This window comes from Amphibalanus amphitrite, unplaced genomic scaffold (genome assembly GCF_019059575.1).
Source record: "Amphibalanus amphitrite isolate SeventyFive unplaced genomic scaffold, NRLGWU_Aamphi_draft 000678F_arrow, whole genome shotgun sequence".
NCBI lineage: Eukaryota > Metazoa > Arthropoda > Thecostraca > Balanomorpha > Balanidae > Amphibalanus > Amphibalanus amphitrite.
The window spans coordinates 18,367-37,741 of NW_024882172.1; the positions used below are offsets into that span (position 1 = coordinate 18,367).

The 19,375-nt window shown below is 45.8% G+C and overlaps 1 protein-coding gene across 2 annotated transcripts in view; it reads right to left on the reverse strand.

Annotated features, from left to right (window-relative positions):
• The window catches only part of LOC122364465, a 34,610-nt gene that overhangs the window by 13,765 nt on the left and 1,470 nt on the right, over window positions 1-19,375 (reverse strand). The window contains exons 2-4 of one of the 2 annotated variants that reach the window (XM_043334843.1): window positions 18,574-18,715; window positions 15,713-15,888; window positions 9,843-10,004 (exon numbers count right to left, since the gene is read on the reverse strand). In XM_043334843.1, coding sequence (XP_043190778.1) covers window positions 9,843-10,004; window positions 15,713-15,888; window positions 18,574-18,715 — 480 coding nt within the window. Of the gene's footprint in view, window positions 1-9,641; window positions 10,005-15,712; window positions 15,889-18,573; window positions 18,716-19,375 lie in introns of those variants that run through there. The other variant, XM_043334842.1, reaches the window with a different exon arrangement.

A 19,375-nucleotide genomic window follows, 5' to 3' on the forward strand; every position in this document is an offset into this window, starting at 1 on the left:
ACGCGTTTCTAGAAAACTGTTGGTGATCTTTTGGAAACGTCAAATGACTTTGAAAAGAGAGGTTTGTTTGTTTGTTTGTTTGTTTGTTTGTTTGTTGGGGGTTAGGGGCGCGCCGACTGCGAGGTTTGAAAAGAGAGGCATCCGTGGGCAAAATATTCCATTTTGATATTGAGCCGTACCTGATTTGGACGTCCGCAAATCAATATCGGTTTCGCACTCGTGTTTCTGGGCAGCCGCGAGTTAGCTTGAGACTTCTGTGGTCTTTCAGGCCTGGTGAATACAGCCGTCAGTGTAGGCACTACCACCGACTCAGTGTCTCCGGGCTGCGGCGCTCTGAGCCTGCAGCCCGCGCAGGTCACCACACACTGTCGGCACAGTCGCTGACGGCGACAGGTCGCGTCGTCCGGTCGGGGCGGCTGCCGATACCCGACTGACGCCCCGGGACGGACGGGACTCGGCGTCTCCGGGCCGCGGTCTGCCGCCCACCGCTCCCGCCCCCGCCCCCGCCCCCGCCCAGCGTCGAACGCCCCCTCCTCGGCCGTCTCCTGCCCATCGTCTCAGTCGGCGCTTCAGGAGACGTCGCTCTGAAGCCCTCTCGGAGACGGTTGTCTCCGGGAACCGAGAAGAGCTTGCTCTATGTGCTTGGCAAGTTAGCAGCCAGTTTATGACTATTGCTTGTAACATGTCATCAGAATTGTAGCTGATGACCACGGAACGGAATGAAGGCGTTTGTGGAGTTTATAAGCATTGTCCAGAAACTGTGAAGATAATAAAGATATTAATATATAAAGAGATATAATATATATGATAATAAATAAAGAGATCCGCGCCGTTATCTAATGTTACGTACAGTGGATCTAGTAAGGATCTCCAGACGTTACTAGATGGCGTTGAGCCTCAGTCGAGTCCATGTCAAATTCAAGGGGAGGTCAGTACTAGAGATGTCAATCGGATACCAACTTTTTGGTATACCGATACCAAACCGATACCAACTTGGTATTTGGTATTTCAATCGTAATGTGTTAGGTATTTTGTTGGTATCATAAACCCTCACTAATGTGTAAAAGGCTAAGAAATCGGTAAAAAGTTGGTATTTCCCTCATTTTCTCAAGTTGGTTTGGTTTCGGTATTTTCCCATGGTTTTGGTTGGTATTTGGTTTGGTATCGGTATTCCGATTTTCCATAATTGACATCACTAGTCAGTACCGAGCTGGGCCCGATGGGGAGGTGGGCGGGGGGGGGGGCGGTTGGCGAGGTCACGGTGCAGGTGACCTGTCAAACAGCCCCGGCGCGGTGGGGCACTGCCGCAGGCAAATGGCGCACTCCAGTGTTGTTCCATATCGCGGTGGTGGGCCGGGCGGCCGGTTAGCTTGGCTGCTTGGAGGAAAGGATAATGAGGCATGGGTTTGCTGTGGCCGGTTCATCTACTGTCAACTATGATGAACCCAAAGTAATGCAAATATGATGTTGGCAATGCAGCTGGCAATGGAATGCTAGCGAATGCTCCGAGCGCCCGAAGGATTAAGATTATTTATGTCTCCTGAAATTTTCATTGTTCAAGCACTAGAATTATCGTATCGTTCGCCAATTTTCTGGCCGCTGGCGTTTCTTGCGTAGAGCGCCCTTGGGCAAATAATTATCACGCAGGTGATTTATTTTTTGCTGGTAAGATTTAAGGTCAAATCAAGTCGCTGAGAGGAGATGAGGAAAAGCGGACGAATGCCACATTTTTGTGCATAAAGTGTCGATCAAAAAAAGCTTTAAGTTATTATACGTGTCAGCTAAAAAACAAGTTAATAATAATATTTGACCCGAAATTGGCCTCTGTTTTCTCTGACCATGGTTGCGTGTAAGACACAGGTCCAACCGGGTTCAACCCGACCCAACATGGTTCGGCTTCCCCTTTTTAAATATAAATTTGGCCCGAACCTTTTGAATGAAAGGAATCATAAGGAAAGAGTCCCCGCTAAGCTGAGCTTGTTGCGTTGACCCTACCCCTCTACCCTCCGATCAAGCAATTCCTGGTCTATGGCAGAATTTAGAGTCCAAAGTTTAACGTGCGCACATAGCCGCGCACTGCCGTTCCCCTCACTGACTTCGCCTGGCAGCGGCCTGCCACCAACCACAACCATACCCGTGAGGAGCTCAAAAACGTCAAGCACACGTCGCATTTCGAACCCGGACTTTTGCAACCGGGACGTGCGCTCTCACCACACAGAGTCCAACGCCCTACCGACCGAGCTACCGCCTACCGGGACGGACATTTACCTAGGGGCTTCGCCTCGTGACATTGACAGACTTCAGACACTTTGGCCGAACTATAGCCGTAGCACCGAGCAAGCTGCGCAGGGCGATAGGTGCTCGTAGCGTTGAGGTTGGGTAGCCTGTGAGCTGAACGCGATGTCGTGAGTTCGAGCCCCACGCGGGTCTGGTTTTATCTGGACACAAACCAAAACCTTTTCTTCTACTGCAACACAGACAAGCACGATGACATCTTTCGCCAACATTTTCCCCAAAAATCCTCTCAAAAAAGTCAAAATTATCGCTTATAAATGTCTAGCTAAGTTTCCTTTTTAAAGAAAATATTTGTTGGTCATTTTTATGGAGCCATTTTAACTCTTTCTTTTCGGATTCTTTACGACCCGATAAAACTCATCCAAACTGAACGTGCCAAATGAAAAAATACCCAACTCAAATAACATTTTAGAAAAGCCTAAGACTGTCATCATGCAACTATCGACTGAATAGTTGCATGTTATTAATACGTCCTAGATTTTAATTACGGAGCGAGCGAAGCGAGCGGAGTCTTACGTAGAATAACGGAAATTTCTGAGTATGAGCGGCCGGCCGGCCGGCCGGCCGTGCGGACGCTTTTGCGAGGCTTATATCTCAGCAACCACTTGACCGATTTACACGCGGTAATTTTTATAGGGTAGCTTCATTCCTTCTACCAAGTATTGGACTATTCCCGATGCATGTGAGTGACCCCTTATGCACGTGCCACGTGCAAAACGAAGAGGTGTCAGTTTTGCAATTGTTGCAATATTTCGGTAACTACTTGGCCGATTGCGCTGAAAGTTGGCATGTAGGTAGGCACCCACTAGGCACTGCATATCCATGTGCCAGAGTTGGGGTGCTGCTGCACGTGCGCACGTGCAGGGGTCGTTTCCAGATCTCGAGAACGGCTGGACCGATTGCGCTCAAATTTGGTACACAGTTAGGGACCGGTTAGTAGGGTGCCGTGCAAAAGCCAGTCGGGACCCATTTTGCACGTGCGCACGTGCAGGGTGCCGCTCCCAGATCTCGAGAACGGCTGGGCCGATTGTGCTTAAATTTGGCAAATCGCTAGAGACCGGTTAGTAGGGTGCCGTACACAAGTCAGTTGGAGGTACCCCCTCGCAATTTCGCACGTGCAAGGCCCACCCTCTCGCTCGCTCCGTTAGTCGCCCCATAAGGCGTTATACTGGTTATCATTGTTCAAGATTTTGGCTGGAACTGGCGCTGCCTCTCGCTTGTCCGTTTGTTTGAGATATGATTCACTTTAGTAGCATTCTTGCTGGTTCCACATGAACAGGATACCACCATACCGGAGTGAACGCACCCGCAACCATCATCCCCTCCCCTCAGCCTCGGTGCAGTGGCGGGCGGCCCTGGGCGGCCCAGTGACTCCCGGCGCTACGCACGCCCCATGCGCCGTGATACCGCGTCACTCCCCCCTCCCTCCTTCCCCCACAATGACCGGTGACCTCACTTCCCTCGGGATTTGGACTCGCCCTACCCCGACCGTAGCGCCACGTGGTGGCTCTGGAGATCTTAAATAGACCCACTTAAATAGACCTACATTAATACACTGTGATTGTCTTTTATTCGTTGTGTTGTGTGATTATTCTCTGACTTCGCCTGTAAATGGATACATGTCTGTTGGCGATCTGATAAATGAATAAATAAATAAATAAATAAATAAATAAATAAATAAATAAATAAATAAATAAATAAATAAATAAATTAGGCTGGCATTTCGATTACACGTGGTTGTTAATTATGCAGTATTTTTTAGTTTCCGGGTAATTTCTTGATTTTACCGGCAGTTGAAAGTTTCAACATGAACCACGTACTCTCAAGAAAAACACCTCAACAACCATGCCCTCATTTTTATGTAGTCTTCCACTGCATCTTTGAAGGTGCAGTAAACCCGTGCCTTGCAGCCCACCACCGACCGTTTGCTCACACAAACCACGACAGCGACATGACGGGCACAGCGTCAGCCGACATGAACACCCGCCCTGTTCAGTCCATCTCGGGGGAGGCACGGAGCCGATACACGCCGATAACCGCACCCTCCGGAGGGTCATGGGCACGGGTCGGACACCAGGGGCGACGCTGAGCAGAGATAAGCCGGTGATGCGCCCACGACGTCGGTTGATGCAGGCAGGTGGGACTGTGACGATACCGACCTTGGTGCAGCTCTTCTCTTGGTGCCCCTGTGCGGCTCTAACAGCAAGCCAATCGGTATAGGGACACTGGTGCCGAGGGATGTTTCAAGGAATAGATCGCATGGGATCAACATTCAACACATTATCGGCGTAACTGCATAATGCATGTTCTCTGCCTGAAAGATTAGGCGCATTGCAAAGGTCATGGGTGTGTTTATGGTATTGCGGAAGTTGCATAAAACATACTTCCATAAAGTGATAAAGTGCAGTTTTATATAACAATGTAAGTCGACAATGGACGATCCGGAAATGTCCACGAAAATGGCCAATTATTACCGTGTAAACTAACACCATCGCCATGCTCACAAGTTTGCTTGCAGGATGTGTTGACTTTTTCGATGTCGCATACGATCCACAAATGCCGCCTCCTGAAGCCTCTTTCTTAGATCACTTGTTGCGGTTAGTTCTTGGAGCATCTTCCCATTCCTCCCGGACCACGACAGTCGAGATCGACAGAGCTGGGACGATTTATTGTCATATCGTGATATCATGTTTGTCGTCTTCGTCCTGCTCTCCCGGCTGAGAGAATAAGTGCAACGAACTTGGTTTCTTGGAACCGGCACATCCGGGCTGGATTCGCTCTGCACATTGCGCTGAATCTCTGTGATCTAGATGCATTGCTGGAAGGGATGAGTGAGGAGGAAAGTTATGACGAGTTAACTCTTTTGAGCTTTTTTTTAATAAATTTAGCTCGAATGTTTGAATGGACGGATTGCCAGAGCTGGAACCCACGCTAAGCAGAGCTTGTTGCGTAGACCCCGACCCCTACAGTCCGATCGCGCAATTCCGGGTAACGGGAGAATTTAGATGCCAAAGTTTAACGTGCCCTTCAAAGACACGGCCTGTCCAACTCAACTGACTTCAACTGGCTGCGGCTGCTCCCACCAACCGCAGACCATCCCCGTCAGGAGTCTCAAATATCGAGCGCCGGAGCGTCTCCTCGAACCCGGGCTCTCACTACCGGGAGTCCAATGCTCTACCAACTGAGCTACGGGACAGGCCTCACAATTTTTAACTAGCCTCACAATTTTTAGATCTAAAGAAATTGGTTTGTCGGAGCACCACTGGTATAATGAATATGTTACAGGGAGTATGCGATTTCAGTTAGTTTGCAACGACCCTAGGGTGGTTGTAACCTCCCTGAACGATCAGTTTGTTTGCAACGACCCTAGGGACGTTACAAAATAACTGCTCGTTCCGGGACGTTGTAACGAAACTAGGGTCGTTGCAACCTCCCTAGTTAGTATGCAACGAACCTAGGGTTGTTACAAAATAACTAGGGAGTTTAAGAATTCATCGAGTCTCGTTTCACAGGAGGGCCGTCAACAATCTTGTCCAATGAAAATCTTGTTCAATCTAGTTCATTTAAAAAGAAAAGGAGAACAAAATTTGAACATTCAACTCAGGAGCATTTCACGACGGCCATCTAGTACACATTTTGTGCAAATTAGGTGCACATTTGTGCAGATTTGTTCAAATTAGATGGGCATTCGCCAGGAAGCCCTTCGTAAAAACAGCTATTATCCGCTCGTTTCCAGTCTTTTTTTTTGTGATTGTAAACGTTCAAACATGTGAAATAATGGTGGTCCCATGCATTATGGTGGGTATCAAGGTCACGTGAAGGTCAGGTCAAGGTCATTGACCTTTGATGACCTTAGTTCACTTCTTCTGGGCTCATATATTTTTAGGCTAGTTTTTGGAGCTGATTTCGAATTTAGCACCCATTTGAACATTACGAAGTAATTTTGGCGCCTTCGTAACATGTCACGATCACGAAGCTGTCAGTGGTGGTTGACACCTGCTATGGATAGCTAGCAAGATGCGTACTGGTTGACCTGACCTGACCCGACCTGCCCTAAAAACATCAAGACATCAAGACCACCAGCGACAGCTTCGTAGCAAGTTGCATTGGCACCACAACTATACGTACTTCTCAAATGTTTCAACGAATGCTGGATTCGAAATAAGCTAAAAAAAATATACGCGAGTGACTGAGGGGGCTCTCCAGAGCCCCCTCCTATTTCCGAAACTACTGGGCCGATCGTCAAAATTCAAACGGTGTCTGATAGCCCTGGAAAAACTGTCGAACGAAACCTACTTTCATTGACCTCGAGGTCACCGATGACGTTACAGGTCAGGTCAAAGAAAAAATTATCGGCATTTTTGCTTGTTTACAATGTAGGCTCTGGCCGCCGGCTGACAAGTCCGATCAGGCTCATTTCTGGTTTACGCACTCCTTGATATATGCCTTAGATACCCTGAGGTTACCAAACTCTTACTTCCAATTTTCCATGTCAAGGCCAGGTCATCCTAGGTCACGAAAATTGTATATCATGTATCGGTCACGTGACGCATGTTTTATGGTCCATTTTACACGTAGATTTCGAAAGTTATGTCGTCTGTGTCATTTGAGGTCATTTTCAGCTGAATATACCGGAGGCCAGGTCATTTTCAGGTCAGAAAAGGTTAAATTTTGAAAATGAAATTTTTCAACACAAAAGTTGCCTATCAGATGCAGTTTGAGCTCTGGAACACGATGGTGCCATTTATATTGCTGTAGGATGTCAAAAGCGTACTGAAAATGTTTTTTAAAAATATGTTATTGTAAAATTTTGACAAAAATGCAAATACTTGGCTATTTTTGAAGATATTGGGCTAAAACTTGCTAGAGTAGGTCATCAGTGTGAGTTCTATTACATATATTCCGGTTTTTGCGAAGAATCAAAAGCTTTTTGAAAAAATCAAAAAACATATTTTTGAAATTGTGAAAATATATTTTTCGAAATTCTCAAAATTTTGAAAATTCTAGAGGCAGTTTGATAGCTACGTGTATTTGTAGTCCACTGATACAAAGAAATTGGATCTAGCTTTAAAACTAAGCTCTTGAGAGCGTTTCCCGTAATTCAATAATTTGTATCAAAATCGGCCGACATGACGTCACTCTGACGTCATTTTCGGCCAAACTATGGTAGCTAGAAAGTTGAAATTTTAACACAGGTGTCCAATTGATGCAGCTGACGTTACTGCAAGTTTCGTGTTGATCCGTGAAACGGTTTAGAAGATATTGCCGAAAAACGGGAAGGGGGCTCTGTAGAGCCCCCCTCCCCCCCAGTCATGCGCGGGTTAAAATCGTAAAATTTGAAACAGTCACCCGAAGTCATCAAACGTCAATGACCTTGACCTGACCGACAGGCGACAACTGACAAGTCAACTTGAAACCCATCATGATGCATGAGACTTAACCATCAGTTCACATGCTGGCACGTTTATATGTAATCACAATAGAAGTCTGGAAACGCAATTTTATGTGCGCTAACATAAACGGCAAATCATTTCGGTCTGCCATGGTCTCAGAAATCAGATCAAAGGTCAAAGGTCATTGGTTTCAGGATCATGTACTGATAGGGAATGTGTAACCAGTAACGTAGATAAATTCGAGGACACTCAAAGTTTCGTCACGATCGGCCGCTTTTAGCGCGAGATAATCGCGAAAAAAACGAGGGGTTTTATCCGACCCGCACCCCGGCCCTAAAAGTGTAAGGAATAACCCGCACACGGATAGCGACGGATATCCATCACACCTACCCCAGTAACTCTACTTTCTACATGTAAGCATATGCTGGCGATATAATGCAGCCAAAATTATCACAGTTACGTACCTTGTCCCGGGCACCACATATACTCATTGGCTGAATGTTCAAATTTTGTTCTCCTTTTCTGTTAAACTGAACTAGATTGAACAAGATTTTCATTGGACAAGATTGTTGACGGCCCTCCTGGGAAACGAGACTCGATGAATTCTTAAACTCCCTAGTTATTTTGTAACAACCCTAGGTTCGTTGCATACTAACTAGGGAGGTTGCAACGACCCTAGTTTCGTTACAACGTCCCGGAACGAGCAGTTATTTTGTAACGTCCCTAGGGTCGTTGCAAACAAACTGATCGTTCAGGGAGGTTACAACCACCCTAGGGTCGTTGCAAACTAACTGAAATCGCATACTCCCTGTAACAAATATAATAATACAGTCGGTCAAGTATATAATCAATGGCGACTTGACTGTGTTTTCTATTCATCTTTGCAAAAAAAAGAAATGTCGCAGGATGATGTTAGAAAATGCTATAAAAATAAGATTTTGTCATACTTATCAGCCTGCTGCAGCTGTCTCGCATCTTTGATAATCACGTCAACTTTTGCTGAAGACAGCTAACGCGCAGTAGCGCGTATTTGACTCTGGATGTTCGAAACCGTGACACTTTTTGAAACACCCCGTATGCTAATTACGTCGATAATAACTGAAGACAGCTCACGCCTTACAGCTTACTTCAGTAGTTCGGTGAATAGTCAGGAGCTGAATCAGCCAGTCTGCGCTGAGTTTGCGGCGGATTACGAGTGATTGGATCAGGAACGGATGCAGTCTCAGCCCGCAGATAGATTACTCCGCGATATTCTGCCAATCTAACACCTATGGTGTCAGATGCGCTGACGTATCGAAGATCATCGGATGACCCTGAATTTTGCAGACAGTATATCCGGTATCTCGTCATTGGCAAAATTCATGAAGGCTTGCCAATGGTCATTGACAGTGGGCACGTACGAAAACATGGAGCTTGGTCAACAGCTTACAGCCAGAATATGCTTGCTCTGAGACCCCAAACGGTGCAGATTTGCTCCTGATTGTAATGTTTGTCAACAATCTGTTATCGAGGTCCACTTCGCCAGCTGCAAAAGTCGGCTACAAATCATTACGGATATAAACGTTTATTTGATGCGTAACACCCATATCAGCTGCGTCATTTAATATCATGGATTAACTATCAACACGAACAATGTAGTACAATGCAGCATTAAAGTCACGGCATGAAACAGCAAATGGACTCACTCTAATGAGGGCGGCAAACTACACGGCGAGGTGCACGGGCGGGCTACGCAGATAAGCTAGGCGGGGATCCACACGCATGAGCTAGGCGGGAGAGCCACTCGCGTGAGCTAGGCGGGTGAGCTACATTGGCGAGTTGCACCCATTAGCGGATCTAGGAATCACAGTTTGACGTTAAAAAAAGAAACTTAACAGCTTTTATTGGGAACAGTTTTGTTTAACCTGCACAGCAGTGCATAAGAAATCGAAATCCGAGAAGTTTTTTTTTAAATTTGGAGGAATTTTGTTGGGGGACATGCCCCTCGCAACGTCCGAGGCCGCCTTTCTGGATCTGCCTATGGTTGCACCTAACACTAATGAGGGCGGCGATCTTCAGCTATACCTGAGAGCTACACGGGTGAGCTATGAGCTACATGGGTGAGCCAGGCGGGAGGCCTACACGAGAGATCTACACCGATGAGCTGCCACTTGCCCTGATCAGGGCGGTGAGCTCGACGCTGCCTCTGCTGTGCCGAATTTGTCGCAGACGACGTTGTAGATGTGGTCGCACACCTTCGTCTGCGATATTGAAGGCAGTGCCGCCTCCGCAGCGGTACTGGAACTTGCTGCCGTCCGCGGTACAGTGGTAGTACACCTGTCGATAAAAGGCGGAATGTTATAAAAATATAGGTGTTCGTATGGTGAGGTGCGATTTTCATCACGATAGACAGGTGGATCATTAGCACCCATTAGCCCTTTTCCCAGTCAATATGTTTACATGTGCGACAACGCTTCGGTTAGCATGCAGAGTTGGCAATGGGCAATGAGGCAATGAGAACAATCATCGACCCGCCTCAAATTGCGGTGCCAAAATGATAACACGTAGGGGAAGTGGCTTGAAAGCTGTGGCAGAGCTCTGACAGCACGGATCCGTTTCCACTCTCCAATAAGAACGTAGAGTAGAAAAGAATGCGTATTGCTGCTTAACGAAAACGCAGTCTGATTGTTTAACGATCACATTATTATGCATTTACCATTAATATTCAAGGTTTCAGAGGAATCCAACATTTCAACCGCTTTTAGCTCATCAACATTCCGTTGGACATTGGATACCGTAATACCAAATTTCAAACATTTTTCTGTCGTCACTTGAAGGTTTTCGAGCGATAGACATCAGCATATGTCGGGCTATAAATGCCTGCTTGCATGGCTCGTAACAATATGCGATTCTTATGAAAGCTATGTACAATTGCTGAGCTGAAGGACAATTGGTTCTAAGGGGCCGAATTACAATTCATGGTACTTGGTTCTTGGTTTTTTGCTGCTTACGAGCCGCCATTGGTGCTGGGTTTATGTATCTAAACTTGATGAGGCTACAGTTAGATTAGTGATGCGTAGATTATTGATACCTATGCAAAAACGGCATATTCCATTAAATTAGCAAATTGTTGGTACGCAGGATTGTGACTGATCACCAAAAATTTGTCTCAGTATTTTAAAAGTGTAACCATATGTACCATAAAATGGCCGAGCATGACCATACGATTCACTTTTTTACTTGTTCTCTGAGACGTTAATTCCAAGGCATGGCTTACATACTTTGTATCACACAGTATGCAGAGGTGTAATATAAGTGAAGCCTTAAAAATTTGTTTTCATTTATCTGTCCTGGCCAAGCTGGTTCCTAACAAGTCACCGATCAAACTAGTGATCAGGGCTGTGTAGCTTGTTTCCACAGCTTTTAGGTCTGAAGATGTACCTATTTATTAGGTAGCAAGTACTGGACGTACAGGGACCCGCAGTTGCTTCTGTACACACTAGTATTTCAGCGTATTCTTGGCCTGTGACACCGTTGGAGGCGAATTGGGAAATGATTGTGTGCTTATTAAAACCACCATCTGACGGGCTTTAAACTGATGTGCTGCTCTCCTAATTCAGTAAACTTTTTATGGCTGTATCAGCAAAACATTGTTTTCAGCGCTTTTTCCTGCCCCATTCCTTCTGAAACCTGGAACTGCTTATTCCATTCACTCCTGCCATCTGACGATGGTCGTGCTGATTACTAGTTCCGGCGCTAGTTACTGCTCCAGTTTTGCACCCGGCACAAACTCAGGCGGCACCGGGCCGTGGCTCGACCAGTGAGGGTCGGACCGAGCCGACTGCCTGGGGCGCGGTTAGATCGGACGCCCTGCTGGGGAAGGGGACGGGAGTGAGGGGGAGGGGAGGAGGTGGTCACGTGGTCCGTCCAAGCTCGCAGACGACCTGTCCCGCGCCCAGCCATGTTCGGTGATCCAAAATGGCACTAGAGGGCTGTGGAATGCCTGGACTGGAGGAGACGCTTCGAAAGCGAACTTCAGCAGCACTAATTGAACATATTCTGTGGAGATGAATGAATATTATCTTAATGCAGAAAAAAATATGCCTAAGCTGTATAAGCTGTATCTTTTTAAAAGTTGTAAATATGATTATTTTTAGGGACTTATAGGTTTCGTATACACACTGAAGTGTTACATTAAGCCGGTTCACTCTTGTGATTTGAGAACTGAAGAGTTATCCTTTTTTCTCACAGGGAATGACAATACAATAACAATACGAATAAAACCAGACGTTTCGCACAAAAAAGTGCCTCCGTCAGTGGCGAGAAATAAGTAACTATGGCATAGATGTTTTCTTTCGATAAAATCGATGATGTAGCTATCTTAATTTTTTAAATATATATTTTCAGCAGTTTTTTTAAAGCACATCATGGAAGCTTATAAACATTTGTGTATTTTATCGACAACCCGGCTGGCCAGACCGAGACGGTGCCGCATATAGTTCTCATCGATGAACCTACACTTATTTTTCTTCACTGACGAAGGCAAGGCACGTTGTTGGTCGAAACGTTTGGTTTTATTCGCATTGTTTTTATATTGTCATTGTCCGTGAGAAAAACATACTCATATGGACTGGTCTCAGTTCATGTAGAAATTGTCGCATATTCATCAACACAGATAAAATAAATATTAACCCTCACCACACATATAAGTAGAGGTAAGTAGACCGCGCCCCCTGTTTTTCACCAATAAATCGCGGCAAAGTGAAGGATTGCGATGATTCTTTGGTGCCCTGGAGTTAATCAATTTTACAACTTCTCGGAAAATTAAATAGCCCTTTTAATTTTTGCATCTTCTCCGAGAATTTTAAATCCCTGAACCAAATTACCCTTGACCTGTGATTATTTTTCTCAAGATCATGTCAGGCCAGAATAGCAATTGAAAGTCAGCGCACATCTTCTGTGTGTTTCCATAGTCGTTTCGTGATTAGGGACGTGACAACATGTGAAATATACTATCTAATATTTGTCTCATTGATTGTTGTGGGTGCCAAGTTCACGTGAAACTCAGGTTAAGGTCATTTACTTGAAATGATCTCGGTTAACTTCCTTAAATTTACACCTTTTTACTGTGTTTTTTTCGGAAGTGTTGGTTTGAAATTTAGCACCCATTTTAACATTTGAAAACTAGGCATGCTTAGGTATCAGTTATAGATAGTGCCTATGCAACATGTAAGGCTGTCAGAGCTGGTTAACATTCTATGGATAGCCGGCGGAACGCCTAATGGGTGATCTGGCGTGACCCGTCCTACCCCAAATGCTTTGATACATCATCTTTGATCAAAGCAAGTGTAAATTCGGAGTCAGAAGCAAGCCAAGTCCCAGCAAACTTCACTTTTAGAAATTCTAGCAGGATCCAATTCTCCGTGCTTTTGGGTTATTTACCTGATCTGTGAGGTCAACCAATGACCTAGGATCTCAACATTGATCAGGACATAAGATAATTGGCTTTTTCTCGTCAGCGATGACCAGGACCCTAACATCATCGGATTTCTCTCGTCACGAGTAGCACGCTCTTTTTTCTTTCCTTTTTTTTGCTTTTTCAGCGAAGCTCTGGCTCTTTTATCAAGGGCCGAATGGCTGAGGGTTTCTACGCCCCTCCGTTACATGTAAGACGCTGAAAAAATGCCTAAATGGGTGAGGTTTAAATATCGATTGGTTTTTAAGTGCCGAAGCCGAAGCACTTAAATTTACTTCGATAGCAGTTTTTAAGACCAACGAGCTCGAATGCTATGACTTCTTGAACAATGTAGGTAAGCATCACATAAAATGAATCGTGAGAGAAGCGGCACAAGATTGAGGAGCTATGAGACACTTAATAACTTAACTTGCACTTGTTTTTATTTTAAACCTTTTCGTTGCAGACTGGTAGATCAAATTTTATGATTGATTTCAGCTGCTGCTCAAATGATGTAGAGCTATTCATTCGTTCATTCATGCGACCTCCATTCAGAAAAGAAGCCAGTGATAGTATTTGTCAACAATCGCTGTTGGGGGACTGGGGAGGGTGGTTGCTGGCTCATAAACTGCCCCCCCCCCTAAAAAAAACGAAATCGATCATCCTCGAAAAGAACTATTGAGCACGAACCGAGGTGACGAATCGATTTATATGGTATGCAGGATGACTAACGATGCCACTTTTGGACTTCTTGTGTCATATAAATTCCACCATCTGGATAGCACGTCAACATTCTAATTTTACATTTTGCAACAAACGTATACTATTTGACGCGACTAGCCTCAGTAATGTTCTGAAACTAAAACCGTTTCTTCGCAATTAACTTGGCCCACGTCACCCCAGCTTATGCACAACAAAAAATAGAATAATGCTTCAGGATCACTGGCCTGAATTCCAATGCTTAAGGTTTACTCAAAACCGGTGTGGCTGAGGCACTTCGCTACATCTCGTGACGGCCTTGTGTTGCATTTTTTTTTTCGGTAAGCTGTAACTTAATAAGGAAAGGATTGATGAGTGGGTTGAAAACAGCCCTCACCCTCCAACCACCTTCTTCTGGAAACATAAGTAACCGAAAGATCTGGCGATGGTTTATCCACCTCGTCTGCCGCCGCGCTGCGAGGCCTCGATTCGTTCGGTATGTGGATTCCTGAGCGGTCCTCCCCGGAGGCAAGGTGAAAGGTCATGGCGCGTATCAGAAATTTATACGTTCCTGAATATGTTTTGCAGTACTTCCAAGGCCTTGGACACCGTTTTATTATATCGGATAAGCATTGCACTTTCATGTCAATCAATACATTTAAAGAAAACCTTATCATAATCTCATACTGCGGCAATTGTAGTTCTGCTTACGGTTGCCTCTTTATGATACGGGCCACCACCACCTCCACTGCGCTGGAGCTCTGGCGTTCTACCCCTCCCCGCTACGGACCGGCCCTCGGGCTAGGTGTGTTAGTACTGAGCGCAAGCGTGTAGTAGTCACGTGACTTTCATTCACGTAGCGGGAACGGAAGCTATAGGCGATACCACGGCCGGGCTCTGGGGAGGCAACCGGCACAGAAAAATAGCACGATTGTAGTTTTGAAAGAATATCTGTTGCGGTAAGAGGAATTATACAAAACATACATCCTAGGAGCAAACATGTGGTATTCCTCCATACTTTGCGCTACATTTCTTTTCTCCAATGGCCAGCACTTAGCAAATAATAGCACAATTCTAAATTGGTAATATATGTGTACAGTAGCAACTGCGGGTCCCTGTACCTCTATACTGTACGTACTTGGGTGATTGCATAACATATAACAGCACCTCCCCCACAAACAAATGGCTAGCTCGCAACTGTAGCCTATGGTGATGGTGCGGGGCGCCCTCTACGCGAGGGTCACCTCGGCAATCCCTGTGGAGTTGAAGCTCCTCGGCCACCTACCAGTCGGAATCAGAACCCCCGCTTGACGCGACACTCACGGAATAGGCGGGGGCGCTCTGCGTCCGTTGTCCCTCTCATATACAGACCCAAGGGCCTGAAGGGTCAGATCCAATCCAAGGGTGTATGCTGTATGAAATCCCAAGACGCAGGGTATGACTCATTCAGTGATGTTTGGTGATCGTAAGCGATCTGACTGACTTTATAAATGAATTCGTAAAAAAATGCACAAATGTCACTAGTCCGGCTGAAATTAAGTCGCATAACTTACCACCGATGTCACACTGTTGCCTCAGCCCAGCCACATCTTGTCTGCTCAGTATTAGCTGGGCACTTCTTACCTGACAGCCAGACTGTCTTAACGGAAAGTAAACGGACTATGCTTACCAGACAGTCTGACTGACGGACCGGATAAAAGCCAAGCTATGTATACTGACTTGACAGCCAGACTAAAAGACTGGATAGTAGTGCCCGCCTGTCCGACTGGTTAGTAACCGGGCTATGCCTATATAGTTACCTGACAGCTGAACTGTTGGACCGAGTAGTATTCGACAGTCCGGATAGTAGCAGGGCTTTATGTTGGACGGGATAGTAAACGTACGAACTTACCTGGCAGCCGGACTGTCGCACCGGATAGTAGCCGGGCTCACGGCCGTGACAGCTGAACAGGCCGTCCCGTGACCTGGCCGTGACCTTTGTCTTCCGATCGGCCCCGACTGACCCCTTTGTGAGCCGAGCAGAGGCTACAGCCGGTGACGGGCCCGAGGGCACCGGCCTCCAACCCCCTGCAAACAGAGATATTGCTTAATTACGACGTTACCAAGGGACATTGGTTAGTTCAAGCTCAATGTTGCACCTGGGAAAATGTCAAAAGGCAGCTTATAAATGCTATAACGACGATTGCCATATCTGTTTGAGTATTATACATACCTAGTATGATGTTTGAAACTATCTTCAGACCAAGCTCTAGAGTAATCAAAGCATTGCATCTTACTGCAAAGCATGTTGCCGTTATAATAAGCCTGAACTATTTTCAATTGTGGTTACAATATTCAGGGCAAGTAAAATGGTTTTGCTATGTACGAATAAAATATTACAACCAGTTGCACACGTTGCGCCATATTTGATGCTTTGTTAATCGCACCGTAATTAAAATAGACCCAAATATAACCGTCACTGATAGAAATTAAAATGGTACTGTAGCACAACCATCGGAACAGCTAGATTGCACAATAAATCTCGGTGCAAATTCATCGTGCCCGCTGAAACCTACCAGCTGTCAGAAATCCCCAATTTCACTAGTTAGCCGGCATGAAAATCGGCTATTTCGCCCATTGCGCAGCGGACGGCCTTCGTTTCTCGCGCTATCATCGTTACCACAGAGCCATCACGCGGTTCATACCGGAACTAAACTGCTCGGTGCTGTATATACCAGCCTGAACATTGGTCCTACACAGTTCACACCCCGCTGAGCTCACTGGGTGCTCCCATACTCTGAGCTTGGTCCGATTAGGGTGAGCTACGCAATGCGCCTCGTTTCGCTCCCCAGAGTGGGAGGCCCACGGGGGGGGGGGAGGGGCAGGTCAATGATTCTCTCCAACGAACCGTGGTGAGGCACAACAACACATGCCTCGGTAGGTGGCTATTATTATGCTAACAATAACCCTAGCTCATAGTGGGCCTGGAAAGAGGACCACCAAGCAGCGAAACAAGAGAAAGCTTACAAGGGATGTAAAGGTAGTTTTGGAAAAACAGACGTGGCGCTGGACTCATAGAGTTTGACGTTTGAACGAGTGTTGGTTGACAATTCTAACTGCGCACGGTTAGCAGTTAATTTTAATAACTGCGGAACATAAGAAAGGAAAACCGGTAGAGCATACGCTAAAACTAAATCTTATCACATGAATGTAATCAAGTGAAGCATTAATTTTCATATCAAGAGCCCCAACGTCCACGAAGAGTAGAAAAAAAAGTCCAAAAAGAAAATGCTAATCATATCTCCATTCCGCAAACCATTTTGTCGTTCTGTCTCAGTGAACGGCCATTTCAAAATAAATTGGTGCTTCTGTCGTGTGAGCCGTAGGAGCTCTCGGGCTCTCAGTGCTACCGTCAATTGCTCCGATGCAGTCTCCAGATATTGGTGATGGTGTGGTGCTACCGTCTAATGCTCCGATGCAGTCTCCATGTAATGAAGCGCTAGTGTGGTGTGCTACTGTCTACTGCTCCGATGCAGTCTCCAGATATTGGTGATGGCGTGCTACTGTCTATTGCTTCGATGCAGTCTCTATACATTGGTGATAGTGTGGTGCTACCGTCTACTGCTCCGATGCAGTCTCCAATCTCCATGTTATGAAGTGTTAGTGTGGTGTGCTACTGTCTACTGCTCCGATGCAGTCTCCATGTTATGAAGTGTTAGTGTGGTGTGCTACTGTCTACTGCACCGATGCAGTCTCCTGTTATGAAGTGTTAGTGTGGTGTGCTACTGTCTACTGCACAGATGCAGACTGCAGTCTCCATGTTGATGTTATGAAGTGTTAGTGTGGTGTCTACTGTCTACTGCTCCGATGCAGTCTCCGGATATTGGTAGTAGTGTGGTGCTACTGTCTATTGCTCCGATGCAGTCTCCAGATATTGGTGGTAGTGTGGTGTGGGCTGTTGCAGTCTCCACACATTCAGATAGTGTTAGGGAATTCGGGCAGGCAGAGTGGTGTGCTACAGCAGTGTTTGTGTTTGTAATGTTGCTTTCTACAGACGTTGATCAGCACTTGTGGAATTCATAGCCAAACATAAACGTTTGAAAAGGTGCCCGAGAGTGGGAAATAAAACTAGGATTAGCACCAGGCAATAAGGTACTCTTATTACAACACAAGTTAACAATATAGGCAGTACTTAAAGGGACCCTCCCACCTTCAAAAAAGTTAATGAATTGGCATGAAAGTGATGTCGCTCGGTTCAGAAAGAGCAAAAACGAATATCTACCAAATTTCATCGAAAAATATTCACCGGTTTTCAAGATATTAGACTTTTACTTTTGTTTACTTTTTGGGATCTCCGCTGTTCCTAGCGACTTTATTTGAAAGTGCGGCATTTGTTGCGCGCTAAGCAGCATATACCACCGCGTGCTACAAAACGTTTTAGTCAAACATTTTAAAATCGTTAGATATCTGCGCTGACGTCACACATTCAGAGGGGTATTCCTATGCATTAGCCCCTCTGAATCAAAATGCTGCAATTTTGAAATTCAATATTTCCGATTTAAGGCATTTCTCGATGTTGTAAATGCCGAAACCGGTAATTGTGAGCCAGGGACCCCATTTTGGCTATCTCAACTCAAATCTAATGTTAAGGTGGGAGGGTCCCTCTAACGAAAATATCAAAGCATTAAGACATACCTACACCTTTTTTAATGTAAAATTAAACGAATGTGACGGACATGTGCGCAGTGCAGTGTATAATCGTCTCCTACTCACCTCTTCTTCTGGCAGCGAATGGGTCGATGGTGTAAACGACGACCCCCTTCAGCAGGTCACCGCCGCGCCCCAGGATGTCCGAGAACGGAAAGTCCTCCTCATCGGTGGAATCTGGATGTTCGGAGCCAGATTCCAGGGTATCCTGGGATTCAGACTCATTAGTATTTGGCAATTTGGGCTCCTTAATCTGTTTGGGGGATACATCACTGGAGGGAAGATCATTTAAATTTGATTCGATTACTGAAACACCATTTGAAACAGGTTCGTGTTGTTCAAATATCACCCCTGGAATATCCTGTAGTTTGTCTTGCACCTGTAGTTCTTGTTTCGCGACTTGGTTAAGTTTGAGTTCCAGCCCGTGGTTGGTATTTATGTTTAGTTTGAGCTCTGCTGGAGAACTGGTGGTAGTGCTTGAGGAGCTGTCACGGAAGTCCTTAGCTGACTGCTCTGGGTCCTCCGTGTCCTCTAACTCTGGCTGTTTGTCGGAGATCGCCTGTGGTGCTGACGATTGGTCTCGGTCGACGGCTGTCACCGATATATTCTCCGTCTGCTCGTGACGCTGATCGATGAGCGCAACAGAGTCGGTCTCTGGTGCTTCCACAACCAGAGACTTAGGCTCCGATTCGGATGTGTCCGGATTTTCATGTGGTGCCGGAAGTGCTTTGGGTCTGCCGTTTCCAAAAAAGTTCGGTTGAATAAAAACTATATCGTCCATTAGTTTCATGTGACTCCGGTGTTCGCTCGTTGACAAGCTAGAATTATTTGAATCACTTGGGGAGCTGTCCACATTTTCAACAGACAT